Here is a 20,349-nt window from a genome sequence, read left to right on the forward strand (position 1 = left end):
AGACCAATAGTTTGGAGAACCAAGAACATGAGACTTTTGTCAAAATGAAATCCAAAAGGACATACTAGTACACAGAGTAGCCAAAACCGTTCACGGATAACTTTGAAGCACAAAAATAAAAGTCAATTCAATGAATTATATGAAATTCAGGGTATTTGTAACTAAAAAATATAACATTGATTTAGAAGACCAAAAATATAGTAACACGCGAGAATAAAGAAAAAATATACATTGAAAAAAGATATGAAAGTTAGCTCAAATACTGAAGAACACTGAATCTGCAGATCAAAATGACAATGATTTTGTAATAAGTGTTTTTATATGACATCTTTTACACAAAAAATATTACATATTAAAAATTAAGCAAGGAACGTGGAGAATGTAGACAAGCGTATACATGTAGGTCACCGTACGGCTTTGTGAAAAAATTCAAATGAGAAAACCAACGGCCTTATTTATGACAAACAATCAACAAACGAATAACAAAAATCACAGACAGCAACCAACGATTACAACTGAGTTACAGTTTTTGACCACTCAACCCCTCTTAACATGAAACAGCACAACATAAGAACTCACAGTATGACTTGACTCATCAGATAGAGACGAAGCACAAACACAGACTATCAAAAAGACAAAAGACACAAAGACACGAAATACCGATCTAAGAGCACTCTCAGTTAAAGGGAGCTAGTTAGAAGCCAATTGCAATTTATTATCATGAAAGTATTTTCACCTAAACTTATATGCATGACATCAATGAAATTACTGTAAAATAAATGAAATGTATCCTATATCGTGTATATAATCAACAAATAGTGTTATTAGTGTCAATAATTTATTGTTTTAACATCGATTTTTATTCAATATACTAAGCAGGATGCTTGCTACCTTAGTAGATAGTTATAAATAAAAGAGGATCAATATTACTGTAGAAATAAAATATGCAAAGTAGTATACCACAAGACAGAGAAGAAGAAGAATTAAAACCCGTCTTTGAAAAATAATAATAATGCAGTTATCATTACTTATAGAAGAAAAGTTTATACTGAATTTGGTTGAGAAAGTAACAAAAATCATTTCTATTATCAAATCCGGAGTATAATTCAGGGTTTACATGTCTGGAGTTTTATCGTAGATCAGTTAGAATCTTTAAGGACCAGTCGGCTTTGGAATTGTTATTTAAAGTGCGCAATTAGTTATCATGTTATCAATGATGAAATCTACACGTTACTGGGCAGAAATCGTTCATTAACCCTGAAACTGATGATTCCATAGTGCAATTATAATTTAATGAAAATTAGTCAAAATTCGGATCGTATGGACCAATCAAAATTAATAGACATTAATTGACATCTTCTCTCTTTACTGTAATCCATACAGTTCTTTTTAAGCACTGTAAATGCATTGGAAGAACTTGCGCTAAGCCGATTAGCGTATATTATCCCCCATCGTCTTTCCAATACAATTTCCACATGAGTACTGTGCTTCACTTGTTTCTTAATTCACAAAGTTATATAAAAATTATGTTTTGCTAGCTTCATTATGTATCTAAATGACGTATATGTGTTAACGTCCGCAAACAGCAACAGAAAATAAATTGATTTTTAATTATCAAGGGAATAACTAAAAACCGAATAACAACAAAATAACAATTCACAGTTCAACTTACCGCGGTCGTTTGCGATGTCTCCACCAATGACTTTCTGCTAATAAAAATGAAACCGACAAAATCACCAGAATTATAAGAATTCTTTGCGCCATTTCTTCGGATAGATTTTACATTATTAACTATTCTATATATCACCTGGTTTACCTGTTGATTGATTTGAATGGCTTCGCTTCGAAGAACACTTATTTTTAAAAGCATGTGACTGTATATACATGTATGTTTTAACAATTAAATAGAATTATAATATTGATCATATATGGGAAAAGGAACATTTGCATTACATTTGATAACACGAAAATAATTGTCGTGTACGTCCTAATGTGCTTATTTTCACATTACTCTGACTCTTTCAATTTTGTATCGTTAGTTTTCCTTTCCTTTTTGTGTGATCTTCTGTTAGCTCCTTCTTACGGAATTTTCGTCCTGAATATGCATGAAATATTTGCCACTGGACGTTAAGCAACCAACAATCAATCAATCTTACGGAATTTAAATATTCAGTTGCTTCGATATACACAGTAAAGTCCCAGATTTCTATTTTGACAGCGTCATAATGATAAAAAGGGTGTGGAGCTAACAAAAATGAGACTACATAGCAACACAATTTATCCCTGAAATCATTTAGATATTTTCAAAAAAAGAGGCAACAATTTCATAATATTCAGGACGAGAAACAATTAACAACTTATATAATATGTATGTTCCGTAAGGTATGCCGAACGGGATAAAGGCCGGACTACCACTGGAAATCTTGGCTTGCAATATGACCCTAAATAACAATATAAAATGGCGACACCACAAACGTTGTGGATGAATTTTACCAAATAAGATAATTGAAAAGGATAGGCCAAGAGAAAAAAAAATGTGGAAAGAGGTTTGTATCAGACCCTTTGAAACATAGTGTTTCTTTGTACTGATATGCTTGTTTTAAATAGTTTATTAGCCATTATGAATAAAAGGTATATGTTCTATACGAATGAGATGTACTTATCAAATTGTTTGCTCTTGTGTGAAATGCATGCCTCTTCTGTCAACTGTTACGTATCATGCTATGTCTAATATTTGCTTTCGCTTGAATGGCGCGTGTGTTATGATCTCAATGACGGATGAAGACCACACCATGTGTGCCTTCTTAATAACCGGTGAACAATACGCACACAACAACCACGGATACACATATTACTGAATAAGAAAAGGTCGAGTGGTCTTTAACTTTTTATATATTTATATTTTTCCCCCAGATTTTTTATAGATGTACTTAGCAAGTCTCAAAACTACTGAGTGAAAGAAGCATCACATTTAAGCAAAAAATTAAAAAAAAAAAACAATGGGAAATGTTCACACTGATACGATTAGGAATTTAATGGAAAAGTCATTTTCTTGTATCTGGAATACATAGATATAAGAAGATGTGGTATGAGTGCCAATGAGACAACTCTCCATCCAAGTCACAATTTGTAAAAGTAAACCATTATAGGTCAAAGTACATTACTGTTAAGGTGTACTTTAATTTCCTCGAAAAAAATCTATCCTTAAGAATTGCAGGATATAAAACTAAGAAGATGTAGTATTATTGCAAAAGAGACAACTATCCATCAGAGACAACTATCCATCAGAGACAACTATCCACCAGAGACAACTATCCACCAGAGACAACTATCCATCAGAGACAACTATCCACCAGAGACAACTATCCCCCAGAGACAACTATCCACCAGAGACAACTATCCGTCAGAGACAACTATCCACCAGAGACAACTATCCATCAGAGACAACTACCCATCAGAGACAACTATCCACCAGAGACAACTATCCACTAGAGACAACTATCCACCAGAGACAACTATCCATCAGAGAAAACTATCCACCAGAGACAACTATCCACCAGAGACAACTATCCATCAGAGACCAACTGACGAGGATGTCAACAACTAAAGACATGTACGGCGTTCAACAAAGAGCAAACCTATACCGTATAGTTATCTTTTAGGGCACCAGTATGACACAATATGAAAACCAACGGCCTAATATATCCGAAAACAAATAAGGCAAACAGCAACAAACAGTATATGATAGTTTAACATTAGCGCTAGTCTCTTGTTGCAAAAGTAAGCTTTCATCTTGGACGTCAGGCAAAACATGTAATATATCTAAAAATGAACTATTGAGCATGCAGTGGTTTTCATTCTTGGTTGGAATGTAACCGTCTGTGTTTCGTTCTTTTGAGAATCGGCCAACCAGACTAGTGGTAATGTCACCATTGAGTTTGAAATGAGGATTTTTTGATAGTCGCCTAATCAGTCTTGTGAGAATGTCACCGTCTCAGTTTTGTGGTTACTTAATTGTCGTGCAAATTTATAAATTGATCAAAAAGAAAATGCAGCAAATAAGGACTGCCAGATTCAATTAATTCAAATTATAATTTTATAAATAACAAAAGTGTATTCAGTAGACATAAAATGAATTTAATCGATTATATAAATCATTATGTAAATTATTAATATGCAATGTGTAGATAGTGCATAACTTAACTTAAGCTAAAAATAATATACATGTATATTGTGAATTCACGTCTCGTATTAATATGAACTAAGCTGGCATAATATTCGAATCAGATAAAAAGAATAATAGAGGAAAAACATTTTTTACCTGACAGACTTTTGAAGATAAAAATAGGTTTGTCCTCTTTTAACTTCTTTTGTTTAAATATATTTTTAAAATTTCAATGTATTTACTGTTCTAAATCAGGAATATGACTATCACAAACCAGTTCTATGAGGAATGATCAAAAAGGTTTTTCCAGAGATAAATGTATATATAGACCTTTTTTTCTGTTAATGCACCTGTTCTTATTCACGATAGTTGATATAAGTTTATTTTTAATTCAAATCGTTGGAAATTTAAAGACATATGATACTTCAAATTAAATAAAAAGTTGAATATGTATCATATACTTGAAGGGCTAAGTTTTTCTATTAAACATGTATACACAGACTTTCTTTAGAAAACAAATCCGTTATCTTATCAAAATCTTCAGAAATGTACTGCTATTGAATTATTGTCTTCCCGTACTCTGATTTGCCGATAGCTCTTCCTATACAGTGACCTTAACCACGAGACCTCTTGCTAGTACTTCGGCAACCGCACAGCGCAAGTGCAAGGGAAATCCCGTGATGAAAGAAAAGGTAAACAAACGTGGGAGTTAGATAGTGTTAATTGATTCTGAGAGAACAAAAAAAAATAATAATACACCAAATAATTAAACAACTGTTATGAATAGGTTAAATCAACAAATGGAAACGCATGGAAATATTGAAAAAAATTATACATCTCACTTATTTTTTTACGTGCTTCATGATTGTTGGTAGTTTATTAAGGTCATGGTCGGTAAATTTCGCCAATAAAATCAGAAGGTTAATTAGCAGGCAAAGTTTTCACTTAAAAAAATATTTGTTTATCGATTATACTTTATGTTTCGTCATAAATAAACATTTGTCCATTGAGGACTAAGTTTAGTATATATACATGCAACACAGAATGACCTCTTGAAACGGCTATCTATTACACTTAGTGCAAACATTCACACTGAACTAAGTGCAACCTTTTGAAAACTTTTAACAACTTAAAAATGATTTAATCATTAGTAAAAAGTTATAAACGAAGATATGGAATAATATCATTGGATAATTATCCATCATTATAAACGGAGATATGGGATAATATCATTGGATAATTATCCATCATTATAAACGGAGATATGGGATAATATCATTGGATAATTATCCATCATTATAAACGGAGATATGGGATACTATCATTGGATAATTATCCATCATTATAAACGGAGATATGGGATAATGTCATTGGATAATTATCCATCATTATAAACGGAGATATGGGATAATGTCATTGGATAATTATCCATCATTATAAACGGAGATATGGGATAATATCATTGGATAATTATCCATCATTATAAACGGAGATATGGGATAATATCATTGGATAATTATCCATCATTATAAACGGAGATATGGGATAATATCATTGGATAATTATCCATCATTATAAACGGAGATATGGGATACTATCATTGGATAATTATCCATCATTATAAACGGAGATATGGGATAATATCATTGGATAATTATCCATCATCAAAATAGCACAAAATCTACAGGGCATCATGCGGTTCTCATCTATGGAAAAATTTCTATGACATATGAATTATTGTATTGATAAAGAACCGACAAAGGGTTGTAATCAACAACAATAGAAAAAATAAATTCATCAAAAGTTTTGTACGCCAGACTAGCGTTTACAAAAGACTCATCACCGACAATCGAATAAAAAATTTGAAATGCCAAATCAAACAATACTATTTCAATAAAAAATCAAAGCACTACAACATATTGACATAGAAATGTGTAGACAAATCCTGGAGAATAATCCAAATATATAGTTATAATGAGACACAACAGTATTAATTGTGATAGTGATAATTTTCCATTTATCCGTGTGTCAAATTATATTATCCTTTCCTTTCATTTACTTTTTTCAATTCATTATTCAGACATGTTCTCTGAAAAGGTTTTAACTACATGTATTTGCTAATTACACGTTTGTATTATACGTACTGAATATAATCAATTGTCATAGTCTATTGTGTAAATTCTTTTACCTTCAATTTCTTACCTTTACCCATTAATATATGTGATTTTGTATTTTATTCATTTCAAGTTAATTATGTAATATTACATGTATTATGTAATTCAAATAAGATCTCTGAAGAAAGGTGAGTTGGAAATCCAAGATTGATCAATTGATTGTTGGTGCTTAGTGCCACTTTTATCGCTATCATCTGACCAACCTTGGGCAGGAATACTGACAATCCTAGTCAATTGAGATTGAAGTTGAGCCACGCGTTTGCGGAAACCAGTAGTGAACAAAACATTTATACTGGACTTTGCCGTATATTTAAATGTATGATTTATAGTGTGTTTTCACATGAATTGATGATATATTTAAAACTTTAACTAGTATAATAGTTGGGCTCCTAATTGATGTTTAATTGACTAAGACTGTGAGTTATTCCTCATGACATTTATTATAGCAGGGTTACTCCACATTCATGTTACAATATATACAGTCAGACCAAGACGAGGGGGGAGGGGTCTGCTAAGTATGACTTAGTAATAATAATATAAAATGATGTAGACATAACTAGACTAGTTTTACATATTGTATATTCAAAGCATTTTTCGATATGTGTTTTACATATTGTATATTCAAAGCATTTTTCAGTATGTATTGTCTCTTTCTTCTTTTATCATGCATGCCAGTTATTCCGATCATATAAATGCTCACAACACTGAAGACAACTCTCCGCCAAAGATCAAATGACGTAGAAGTTAGCAACTATAGGTCATCGTACGGCCTTCAACTATGAACAAAACCCATACGAAAAGAAAAGCTATCAAAAGCCCCGAAGTGACAAATGTAAAATAATACAAACGAGAAAACCAACGACCTGATTTATGCATAAAACTGTGACGATATTGCTTCCTTTAGTAGATGTAGTAGATACTTAGCCAGTCGTAAGCGGTTGAGCTATGGAAGCGCTGCCTTGTAACACAGAGGGGTTCGAATCCCGGAGGAGACGAAGTGATTTTGTAATATGAATCATGCTCTCTAGTTACATTTGGCGCCCAACGTGGGGGTAAAAGTAAAAGGTACCATGATAATGTTACTTTTACTTGATTGTTAGATAGTCCGTTCATAAAACAATCAACGGAAAAACAAATACGATATACAGCACAAAACGACAATCACTGAATTACAAGCTCCTGACTTGGGACAGGCATATACAGAATGTGGCGGGTTTAAACAAGCTTGCAGGCGCTCAACCCTCCCAATACCTTGGACAGTGATGTAACAGCATAACATAAGAACAAACTACATGTATAAAAATCACATGAAAACGAATTAACTCATCAGATTGATAAAAAGCAAAAACAATTAACAAAACACAAAAGACACAAAGTACAGATCTGTGAGTACTCGCAGTTACTGAAAGCTAGTTCATAGCCAATAACAACTGATAAAAAAATAATGTATCTATTACTAAAATACCAAGAATTATGCTCACAGCCAATTAAGCTACTGAAAGCAGTTAATGTACTGATATAAAACTACGTGTTACCCATTGAAGCTTAATTAAAGTGCATTACAATCTACCCAAGAATATATCATATAAAGTGATCTTTTCATTGCAATGAACACTTGTTGTGCTATGTCTGAAACGTCATGGTTTCTGAGACCGAATGACAGATAATGTCGGTTTGTTTTTAAATGAACCTTAGTTAATATGATTTAAATGTTAGATTTACGTCAAGACAAATAGAAACATTTTAAGGCCATTAGATTTGATAATGACAAGTTTTAAATTGTCAATAGTCTAGACACGCTATAAATATAAGAAATCAGCAGTAATTTATTTTCGAAATAACAAAAAAAGAAAAGAAAATAATGAAATAACAAAATTAAGCAGACAGCGACAGCACATATTGGATTATTGACGTTTGACAAACGTGTAAATATTATATTTATTTCTATTTCACATTACATCAGATCACTTAATTTCATTTAACTCAGGACATCAAATACTAAGGCTATTCACGGTAATGACCAGTAATATTGAATTGTCACTCATCAAAGTAAAACATATATAACAGACATTCTACGCTATAAACTTAAAAGGTGAAAATTCCGTAAATTAAAAATGAATTAATTAATTGTGCTAAAATTAGGATAAATATGTAATTATTTCTAATCAATACATGCATTATATGTTGATATTTGTATCAAATTCAATTTAATTTCTGTCATAGACTTAAATTGAAAAAATAGAGGTGAGGATGTTGAATAAAAATCATGACCGTACCACAGAAACATACATTCTTTTTTTACTATTCTGACAACGGACTCGGACTTCTTTTTAACTGAGTTTTACTGTGCGTATTGCTGTGTGTTTGTTTATTCTACATTGGCTAGAGGTATAGGGGGGGGGGGGGGTTGAGATCTCACGAAACATGTTTAACCCCGACGCATTTTTGCGCCTGTCCTAAGTCAGGAGCCTCTGGCCTTTGTTAGTCTTGTTAGTTCATTTATATGTTTTGGAGTTTAGTGTGACGTCCATTTTCATTGAACTAGTACACATTTTTGTTTAGGGGCCAGCTGAAGCCCGCCTCCGGGTGAGGGATTTCTCGTTGTGTTGAAGAACCATTGGTGGCCTTCGACTGTTTTCTACTCTTTGGTCGGGTTGTTGTCTCTTTGACACATTCCCCATTTCTATTCTCAATTTTATTCAAATACATTTAATAGATCTGATGTTATCACAACAATTTGTCCAGAGGAATAACGCTGAAATCGATGTACTATAGATCTGTCTGATTATTTGACGCAAATACATTGCATTTTGTAACTATAAATTATTCATCTGTTCAGTAGCAGAAGATTCCAAAGAAAAGCAGTGCTTATTTTGCTGTGATATTAACTAGTAATCCCTCGTCAGATAAAGAAAGTAAAACAGAGTTGCCGTTTCATAAAAAAAACTTATGACTAAGATTGATCGTAACTTAAGTATACTGAATTGTTCATGACCTACGATCAATCTTAGTCGTAAGTTTTTTTGTGAAACCGACTCCAGACCTCTTTTTATTCATATCAAATAAAAAAGGATATAATCGACATTTTTCATGCACGTTTGATGTTCTCATCTCAGCATGCGATATTATTACAACGAGACCTTCAACTTCAAATGCAAAGGTTCACTATTCGTTCAATCCGATTGTTATACTTTTAATTTACAAAATGCAACTTACTGAATAAAGCCCTCTCCTTGAAGATAATTTTGTTTTATCAATTTCTATTGGGAAGTTAATGTTTTATTTTCAAAAATGTTATTCCCCATATACAACCTTTATGATTCTTATTATTGTTCAGTTGTGGACCCAACATTTATTTCTCGAAAAGTTACAGTGTCCTAATTTTAAATAAATGTTAAATGTATATACATTTACTATTAAAGATAGACATACAGTACATCGATTTCAGTTTTATTTGTTCTAAACAAATTGTTATTTGATAAAATCAGATCTATTTATGTATTTGCATTTATTTTTCTGTGAAATGGTCAATTTTTTATCTCTATTTTTGTTAACAAAGAGGACCAAGAACATATGCGGAGATAATGTTATTGATAAATGATATTGTTAGTTAATCTGGCCTTCAAGGTTTTAACAGGTTTAACCTGTGTTCTCGGTGTAGTGAGCGTAACAAGCTTATAAAGTATTTATACATAACCTAATAACTCTTAAAATTCATAGTAATCATATTAAAATCGGGTGGCAAAAAAAAAAAAACATCAAATATACCAGGTTTATCATTTATTACTCTTGAGGTGCGTTTCGTCTTCTAAAGACTCATCAGTAGCACTCGCATCTAAATATGTCTAAGTTGAAGGGGCATAGGACATTTGAGCGAAAATAAAAAATGCTCATAGGGTCATTTGAGCGCCGACATCATAGGACATTTTAGCGCCGGAATATTAACCTTACCTGGATTTTCAAATAGGACGTTTGGGCGAAATTTCCTGTGATACTTTTATATGAATTAAGAAAATATACTTAAAAAAGTAAGAAAAAAGAGTGAGTTTTTAGAATAAATATATTTTATTTTATTTCACACACGAGTAATTCGACCGGTTCTGTTTAGTTAATGGGAGTGTAGTCCTAAGTTGATCTCTACTTACTAATCAATTCTACTATCATTCATTAGCTATGCAAATTTTCTTTGTTATAAATTTCTTATATTTCCAGTTCCATCTAAGCCAAAAAGTACAAACAATTGACCCGAATCATTTCATGCCCATTATAATGAGTAATTTTATCATAGTCACCCATCAATTTAAACCTTCCTTGACACCATTGTCAAATTACAATCTGTGACTTATATCAACACTTGGAGTTTGAATATTGATGCACCTCGGAGCCGAACAGACAAGGAGAAAGAACAGAATCTCCTGGACTTGAGTTCGCAGTACTGCCAGCAGGAAATAACGAGGGATTTTTATATCAGAAGCCTAGGATATAAATTTCAAGCCCAAACTGACTTGTAGATAATGCCATTGCCGAGTTTTAAAAAGTTTTATGGCAGTGCTTCGTTTTTTTACAACTAAAATATGTTTCAAACTGTGTGCGTTATAAATCCCACATTTTATTAACTATATCCTGCTCGAAATCCTACTTCCAACTCCCCGTGGTGAGCAGGTGTAACAGATTATAGCTGGCGAATGAAAGAGGTACTCCTTCATCATTCTTAATATTTTGTCACTCAAATGTTCTATGCTTATTTTTATTTTCGCTCAAATGTCCTTAATTTCCGGCGCTCAAATATCCTGTACTTTGGCGCTCAAACGTCCTTTTTTATCGCTCAAATGTCCTGCCATTTCGCTCAAATGTCCATTGCGGAGTTGAAGAGCATTGGAAAAGAAAAAGCCCCAAAACAGTTGTCATAATCTGGCTAAGGCCATTTATGCCTGGGGTAAAAAAACATAAGTGTTTCGAATGATTTTAATATTTTTGAACAGAAAACGGCCGTTTAGATGATAAATCATGACAGTAAAAAGAATATAAAGTGGGTATTGCATTCGAACAATGAGTGCCGTATGTCAATTTATAAATACAGAACAGTATTCAATATCAATAATCTTATAAGAAAAAAGTGAACACTAAAACGTTCAGAAAAGAATAGAATCGGTAAAACAAAAACAAACGCTATAAAAACATTTAACTATGCAATCTAGTAATCCAAAAAATTAAATTATAAAACATAATTCCTACTTACTTTCTACGTTTTCCAGCATTAACCACAACAAAAACTGACAAAAACACCACAATAAGTAACACTTTCTGTGACATTTTCCGAGGTTTATAACATCTTTGCAAGACAAAAAAAAATCCTCACTTTTTAAAGGTAAATAATTACCTCAATGAATTTATATGATTGTATTTGGTTGTAAACCGTCATGCTCCAAATAAGTTCAACTTTTCCCTTTTCTTTTCGTATCGACGTACCTTTAGGTAGGGTGGGTTACGTATTTGTACAATTAACACGACTAATCTTCAAACATAGTGAAAGCGGGTGGTTCATGATTATAAAAAGCTCTGATATGTTTCAAGGCCATAATATTGTGAAAACGACAATCTTTTTTTCTTTTTCGTAAAGAGTTTCATGGAGCTCTGTGTTTCGCTTGCATTTTCTGCTGTCAGTGTAAAAGTGTAATGTTGACTGCTAAAACTATGTTTTTTATAAGTGAAATAAGGATTTTTTTAAATCAGTTTTTCAACCAATACTATTTCTTGATCACGATGAAGCTTCTTTCAAAGTTTCGTAAAATACCATCAAGATTAATTTGACAAAGTGTTTGATGTCTAAAAAAAAAACACAGACTGTATGTATATGTTAATTGCAAGAAGCTAGGTTCATCTATCAGTAAAAAATATCAAAAGCTTCCATGTAAGTTTTTTTTATATTAAAATTTTGTCTTTAAAGACTCAGCTGTTATAATAAAATAATGAATTGATAATATAAATTTCATTATAAAAGTTGCATACAATTCTATGAAGGTTTGTCAAAGTTATTGATTTCTAATAAAAATGTATATAACCTTAGAATGTACCTAAATATAAACTGCCAAAAAAAGTAAAAACTTTTGATAATGGAGAAGTTTCGTATTATTCCATTAAGGTTTGACAAGGTTATTGAGGTTCTAAAAAACGTTAAGTAACCCCAGACTGAACCTTACTGCATGTTTGCAACGTGACACCAACGTCGACGGAATGTAAGATCGCTAATATTCTTCGATTCCGCCATATTCTTTGCAGGAAATACAGAAATGAAACAGGGAAACATTAAACAAACATGACATACAGACTGATTTTAAATCCAACGTTTTTATTAATTTCTTCATCTTTTTGTATTCTTTTTTCCATCTCCATCGTGGCCTTATTTACCACTCGCCAGCATTTTGCTCTCAGTGTGATTAATACATTAGCGATTGTCTATTTTCAGTCAATTGATCATGAAAGCAAGTTAAACAAGTATCATTCGATGGACAAATAAAATGTATCACAACGTGATAGGCCTATGGTTGAAGGCTGTATGTTGCTCTCTAAAAGTGTTTTGGTTAGTATTGACCAACTCGTATAACAAGTTACATGTACATGTATATGATATTCTAATTCACAGTCAATTTCCACGTTTCAACAACTGGTAACAAATATTCTATCTTATACTCTATTCATGCTTTGTCGAACAACAAGAATATTAAATATATAAAAATACAGAATGTCACACCTGTAAATTTCATTAAAACTATTCGAAACCAATTTAATATTCGGAATATTATTGGTATCCTAGTGAAACGCAGTCATATTTAATTCAACAATTATTCACTTTCCCAAAAAGCGTGTCTATATGTTACAGTGAATTTGTAGAATTAGGGATTATGTATAATCACTCGTAACTTAAGTGATTATATATAATTACTAAAATCTTCAGGAATTATACAAAATCACTCGAAAAAATGTCAGAGAGAGATTATATATAATAACTGAACTGAAGAGAATAAAAGTAAAAAAAATATTCACATGAAATCATATATTTAAACATCTTTAGAAACATAAATATCAAAATCTTAAGCACAATATTCTAATACAAATCATTAATTTTTACAAAGTACATTGTAAATTTGGATGACATCTACTATGAGGATGTGGATGGGGATCCCTCATTTCTTTACTCTTTAATATTTTATATAATTTTTCTCTATACTGTATTTTTTATTACACTATTATTCTCCATTCTTTTGTTTGTGTCTAATTTTTGTCTTCTCTTTATTTTTTAGTCTTTTACTTTGCACTGTTTGTCCATTATTCTCTATTCTGCAAATCCCATCCAGAACCTTAACTATTGAACATTTGCTCTGCTTATCCTTTTTTGAGCCTCCTCATGGGGTTTTTGATTATGTGATTACTTGGCCGTTTTTATAGTGGTTATTTGATTTCCAGACCAAATATTTAATGATTATTTGATAATCTAGAACTGTATTTTTTATTATTTGATTATCTTGTTTAAAAAAATAATTATTGATTATGTGATTATATTGGCAAAAAAATTGTGATTATGTGATTACTTGGACATCCCCATGAGGGGCCTCTTTTTTTTAAATCCCCCCAAAAAACCCTTAGCCTTCACATATTGAATCTAATTTTACTAAAGAGAAATAAAGTGTTCATTAGAAACATCCGAAAGGGGCTAAAAAGGTCAGTCCGACACCTCAAATTCATTCCTTCTGTATTATCTGAGCATAATTTCATATTTCGTAGTCAGGCATAATCCTTTTCACCTATTTTATGAAAGATGGCCATTATGTTTTTGAGGTCTCCCTTTCCACGATCAACATGCAGAATCGGTATCACAGCCTCCACCAAAATTGTGTTCGACCTGTCAAGCACGTGTTCTGTTTGTGTTTCTGTTTGTGTTTCTGGACGTTTATGTGTATTTCTTTGCTTAGTTCAAATTCCTTGTTCGTAACTTTTCACCCCTTTGTTTTACAGCAAATTACATGATCTGTGCATTTATGTTTGTTTTATTAATTTCAATTTGAAATAGTTATATAGAATATCATCAGAAAAAAAACCTGTTCAATCTAATAAGATTTGCTAAATGAACAGGGAATGAAAACTGTCCACTTAAACCATAAAGAGGACATACGATTTATTTGTCTATATTTGAATTATTTTTACCAAACAGAGAATCTTTGTATTATTGATAATCCCTGATAGCATTCCAGGGAATTTGTAAAATAATTCTTTAAATTTTCAGTGATTATGTAAAATCACTGGTCATTTTCAGGTATTATATATAATCACTGAGGATTTTAGTGATTATGCAGAATCCCTGAAAAATCAGGTTAATATTCTATTTATTTATTTTTAAACACCAGTTAAAAAAAAACTTTTACAAAAAGTATTATTAAAAAGAATACAAAGTGTATTTATACCTTCAATCTTGTATTTCATTTTATCCCATTTTTATTCTTTAAAAAAAGGTGTAGCTTGAAATGAAAATCTCACCGAGTTTATATACATCTAAATATAACCAAATTAGACAGCTATCGTGGTTAAGCGCCTTTGTCCTGTTTTATTTTTCCTCTGATTGCCTTATATACTTATTAGTTTTATATATGTGAAGTTATTTATATTTTAACTTAGTTGCTCTAAATTTATATCAAACTCACTTTTTACGCCTTCTAGCATCAGACACAGCAAAAACTGACAAAATCACCAGAATTACAATAATCCTCTGTGTCATTTTCTTCAGCTGTTAAGCTTTCTTAGGTTGCGAAAAGTATGGCCACATATATTTTTAGTCAATTATGTCATTGCAAGGTCATGTTGATAGTATATTTCACCGTTTTAGATATTATTCAAACAGGTTTTCTTTTCATTCTCTTTTATTGACGTTTAAGTAAATAGGTATCATATATGCATTTAAATAAATGTGCAATGGTTCATGGTAGTAGCATGCGTGAGATATGGGACTTTCACAAAAAGTGTTCTTAATGTACAAGATCACAACGATTCGTTACAGACCAAAAGTCCGGCAAAATGTGAATTTTTTTTCAAACAATTCCATAATAGCAGTTGCATAACTTCAACATGTGTACAATCTTTCTGTGAAGTCTTAGGGATCTTGGGTTGATAACTGTAAAAGTTGAAAACTTGTACCCTCTTTCATAACTATGATTTTGCTGAAATACGTCTACGGTAAGTTCCCAAGTCTGGAAAAATGAACAAAAGGTTTACAACTTCAACACTTGTGCACTCTTCATGTGAAGTTTAAGGGATTTGGGTTGAACACTGTAGGAGTTGATTACACAAATTAGGTACCCATTTCCCCTCCACCTCGTCCATCCGCCCGAGATCACCACACTAAAAGTCAGTTTTGACCCGGCCAAATATCTTAACTTAAAGGAAACATAAACAACTGTTAATAGATAAACGTTGCTTCAACTGTATTGCGGCAAACTTAAACTTTCTTATTTCAATGTATGTTTATGTAACGGAGTGCAGCCTTAAATGTTCAGAATGCAACAGGTTAACTCTTGTTATGTAATCTTTCACGTCTTTCAAAATTAAGCAGAATATGTTGGTTTGCCCCATAGTCATGCTTAAATGATTCTGAATTTTTGTTGTTTAAAATAAACATACATCAAACGGAGAAAAAGTAGAAAAAAAGACAGGATCATGATTCCTGCGCGAATATCAAAATAGTGTCCATTCTGAAATTCAGAATCAGTTCGTCATTTAGACAAAAGAACTCATCGATCTCAATATTGAATACACAAAGTGCAGAAATATGTCCACATCAGTTGTTTATATCTGTTTTTAAAATGCATAAGAAAAACAATCATACAGTTTACATATATAAAAACAAGAATGTGTCCATAGTACACGGATGCCCCACTCGCACTATCATTTTTTCTATGTTCAGTGGACCGTGAAATTGGGGTCAAAACTCTAATTTGGCATTAAAATTAGAAAGATCATATCATAGGCAACATGTGTACTAAGTTTCAAGTTGATTGAACTTCAACTTCATCAAAAACTACCTTCACCAAAACTTTAACCAAAAACTTTAACCTGAAGCGGGACAGACGGACGGACGGACGGACGAACGAACGAACGAACGAACGAACGAACCAACGAACGACCGGACGGACGGAAGAACGAACGAACGAACGGACGCACAGACTGAAAAACATAATGCCCATAAATGGGGCATAAAAAATTAATACCATGAGTCCGAAGCGCTTTTCTGGATTCACCTTCAAGGATGTATAAGATGCGAAACAGTTGAAGTAATAGCCAAATACATCTAAGCTCAACTTTGCCTGAGGGAGTTGAAATCTTAGTTTCTTAATAATTCATAAACTTACAAACGGACTACTCAGCTGAAGATACTCTAGGGAACTGATAGTCCACCGGCGGTAACGACCCAGTACTTTAAAAATGAAAACAACACTTACAAATTCCATGCATCCAAAGCGCTTTTCTGGATTTACCTTCATCAGGAACGCTCAAAGTCGAATATTTGAAAGCCAAGGATGTATAAGAACCGAATTGGATTCAGAAGACACTTATTGCTGTTAAAACGAAACGTTATGTAATGTATAGTCTAGGTAAATTAACTTAAAAGTACTTAGTTAATGTCACTGATATCCAATGTAAATGTACAATTTTACCTTCAAACAATTCGATGTATGTGTGTATAAAAGTTTTCATTTAATTGGAATTTTATACTGACAAGCATACGGTATTGTAAACAGACGATATTGGTTTTTCACAACTATTAGATTTTTTGTGAAGACAAAAACATGTCCAGTACATTTTTCTCTGTGTAAAACTCTTTTTGGGAATTGACCCATCATTCAAAAGGTAGTAAAGATGGTCCAACAGGATTCAGCCAAAGATTGTGTGATTTATGACTGTTATGACAGAGTTCTGTTTTCAAGGAACCAGTACTACTCTTAATTGTTATTCGTATATCATAGAGTATTGAAAGTAGTATATATTGCTTTTCAAACAGTTGACCTTTCAACACAATTGTAACTAGAAATAAGAAGATGTGGTATGAGTGCCAATGAGACAACTCTCCATCCAAGTCACAGTGTGTAAAAAGTAAACAATAATAGGTCAAGGTAAACTATTTTGCTGAGTGCGGCTGCAAAGTAAGGTTATTAATAAGGAAATCAATTGCAAATTCCTTCCACCTTAACTGGCCAGTTGGATGTTAAGTTTGGAGTCGTTTTAAAGTACATAAGTGTTAGTATCCATATTCTTCAAAACCTTATGATGACCATCGATTTTTAAATGTATAATGGAGTAGTTGAGTGCATTGTCAAACCATATTCTTTCAAATCACTCCTTTATGAAATAATATCGGCTAATCTTCTATACATTATAAAAATGAAACAAGTTGAAACTGATCTAAATGTTTTGTTTCTAGATATTTACTCGTGAAGTTTGTTTTCCTTTCTAATACAATACATATAATGGCTTGTTTTATCATTTTCTTATACATCCTGAAATATAGAAAATTTTCAACCTTTCATTTCAAAAAAGTTGTATTGCTTAAAATTGCTTTGATCTTTCTTCATAACAACACATATCTATTAATATCACTACAGGTCAGACAGTCGAAAAAGTGGGAGGGGAAAAGATCTCAATACAAATGTAATTATATTCTAATTTACTCGAAAATGAAATTCTATTCACCAAACAATTTTGATGCTGAATATTGAAAAATTATGTAAATGCACTGAATTTAAAAAGGTGACGTCTATAGTAATAAAGCATGTTGTTGCTGTGTTTTTAGTAAAATATTTACTGCACAAATATTGATACTTGTAGAATATTTTACAAATTAATTCATATGCAAAATCCTGTAGACCTTATCCCTATTTTTCGGAATCTGCTACACTTAACCCAAGAATTTGAGACACTTGAACTATTGATGCCATACAACAACCACTTTTCTTTTGTGGAGTAGGACAATTTTTCTTGTAACATTGAAATTTTACGGGAACTGCTGTGATGTCCAGTAATGGTGAATAAATAGCAATATATACAAATTTATTTATTTTGTAAAAAATGTATCTGTACTCCTAACAACAAAATTATTATATTTAAATTTACCTGAGAACGTTATATTTAACGCCATTTTGTCACAGGTTAGAGTTGTCTTTTTGACATTGTTCCTTCATCTTTTTTTATTAATATTGTATCTATATTGTGTTGTAGATCAAACTTATTCGTTCAGTGTATGTTTACTTGTTTTTGTTTATATGTCTTTTTGCTCAGTTAAGCCATTTCAATTGATAATTTATAGTGTGTCTTTTTATGTTGTAATGTTACACTACTGTTTCAGGTTAGGGTGAAGGTTGGCACCTGTTAAAACGTTAAAACCCGCTGCATTTGTATGAACCTGTCCTAAGTCAGGAGCCTGTTGTTAGTGGTTGTCGTTTGTTGGTGTGGTTCATAAGTGTTTCTCGTTTTTTATATAGATTAGACCGTTGGTTTTCCTGTTTGAATTGTTTTACACTAGTCATTTTGGGGCCCTTTATAGCTTGCTGTTCCTTGTGAGCCAAGGCTCCAAGTTGAAGGACGTACTTTGACCTATAATTGTTTACTTTTTATACATTGTGACTTGGATGGAGAGTTGTCTCATTTGCACTCATTCCACATCTTCTAATTTATATATAAGGTCTATATAACTTTCTACACTTGCTGTTATCATCATTATCTGTAAAACAACTTATTTAAAATACTGAAATGTATCTGTAACTAAATTTACACTTTCAAAGTCAAATATATTCCAGATACTGAAGCAAGGATCTTATACTTATAAAAATATGAAGATGTGGTATAATTGCCAATGAGACAACTCTCCACCAGAGACCAAATGACATAGAAGTTAACAACTATAGGTCACCTTACAAGGACAATAACTTCTCTAGGGGGTCAATTGGCAATTTCAACCAGATTAACTTATTTGTAGATTTAATTTGCTGAACATTTTTATCAAATATTAATGCTCTCTATCTTTGCTTCTGCAAATAATAAATAAAATGGGTAAAATAGTCATTTAGGGGCAATAACTCTCAAAAGGAGTTAGGTGACAATTAAAACCGTGTTGACTTATTTGTCGATCTTATTGTGCTTTACATCTTTGCTATTTCCAATTTTTCTCAATCTATAATGGTTTTTGCAATAAATGAAAAACAAGATAAAAACCACCTTGCAAGGGCAAGAACTCCTGTTAGAGGTAAATTATTTTGTTTGTCTAAGTTGACTTATTTTTAGTTCTTATTTTGCTGAACACTTTTGCATATTACAAGTTCCCTCTATTTATTATAGTTTGTGCAAAAAACACTAAAACGAGTAACATTTGTCTTTCAAGGACAATAACTCATATAAGGGGTCAATTGACGATTCGTTTATGTTGAATCATTTATAAAAAATTATTAAGTTAATACTTTTTTATAACGAAAACTTCTCTCTATCAACTAAAGTTTCCTAAAAAATATGCTGAAGGAGTAAAAATCATCACTTAAAGCAATAACTCTTATTAGGGTCATATGACGATTTCTGCCAAGTTAACTTATTTGTAGATATTATTGTTCCGGTCATTTTTACTGTTAAAATTTCTCTCTACCTGTTATAGTTTCAAGATAGTAACCAAAATCTGTGAATTTGCAAAAAATTGACATTTCAGGAGCAATAACTACAAAATGGTTTCAGAAAATTCCCTAGGAGATAACCAGTCAGATTTGCTCAAACAGCTTTGGATTATAAGATAGAAACCAACAACTGTATTTTACCGCTGTGTTCTATTTTTAGTAAGCAGCCAAGTTTGTTGATGGATCAAAATCCCGGTTATTTTTTTTCAATTTTAGGTACCCTGAGAAACATTCGGGTAAGTTTTGGTTACATTTGGCCCTGTAGTTATAAAGGAGAACATTTTATTTTCAAGTTTACGACAACAGATGG

The 20,349-nt window shown here is 32.0% G+C and overlaps 1 protein-coding gene across 21 annotated transcripts in view; it reads right to left on the minus strand.

Moving 5' to 3' along the window:
- LOC127725641 (kielin/chordin-like protein) overlaps positions 1–15,227 on the minus strand; it is a 77,674-nt gene extending 62,447 nt beyond the window's left edge. For 8 of the 21 annotated variants that reach the window (XM_052232740.1, XM_052232736.1, XM_052232735.1 and 5 more), the window contains exon 1: positions 1,673–1,841. In XM_052232740.1, the coding sequence (XP_052088700.1) occupies positions 1,673–1,764 (92 nt within the window). In that variant the 5' untranslated portion in view covers positions 1,765–1,841. Of the gene's footprint in view, positions 1–1,672; positions 1,843–11,578; positions 11,704–15,035 lie in introns of those variants that run through there. The other 13 variants (XM_052232731.1, XM_052232730.1, XM_052232737.1 and 10 more) reach the window with 6 other exon arrangements.
- Between the last annotated feature and the right edge of the window lie 5,122 nt (positions 15,228–20,349).

The sequence above is a fragment of the Mytilus californianus genome, unplaced genomic scaffold, assembly GCF_021869535.1.
Source record: "Mytilus californianus isolate M0D057914Y unplaced genomic scaffold, xbMytCali1.0.p SCAF_15, whole genome shotgun sequence".
Taxonomy (NCBI): Eukaryota; Metazoa; Mollusca; class Bivalvia; order Mytilida; family Mytilidae; genus Mytilus; species Mytilus californianus.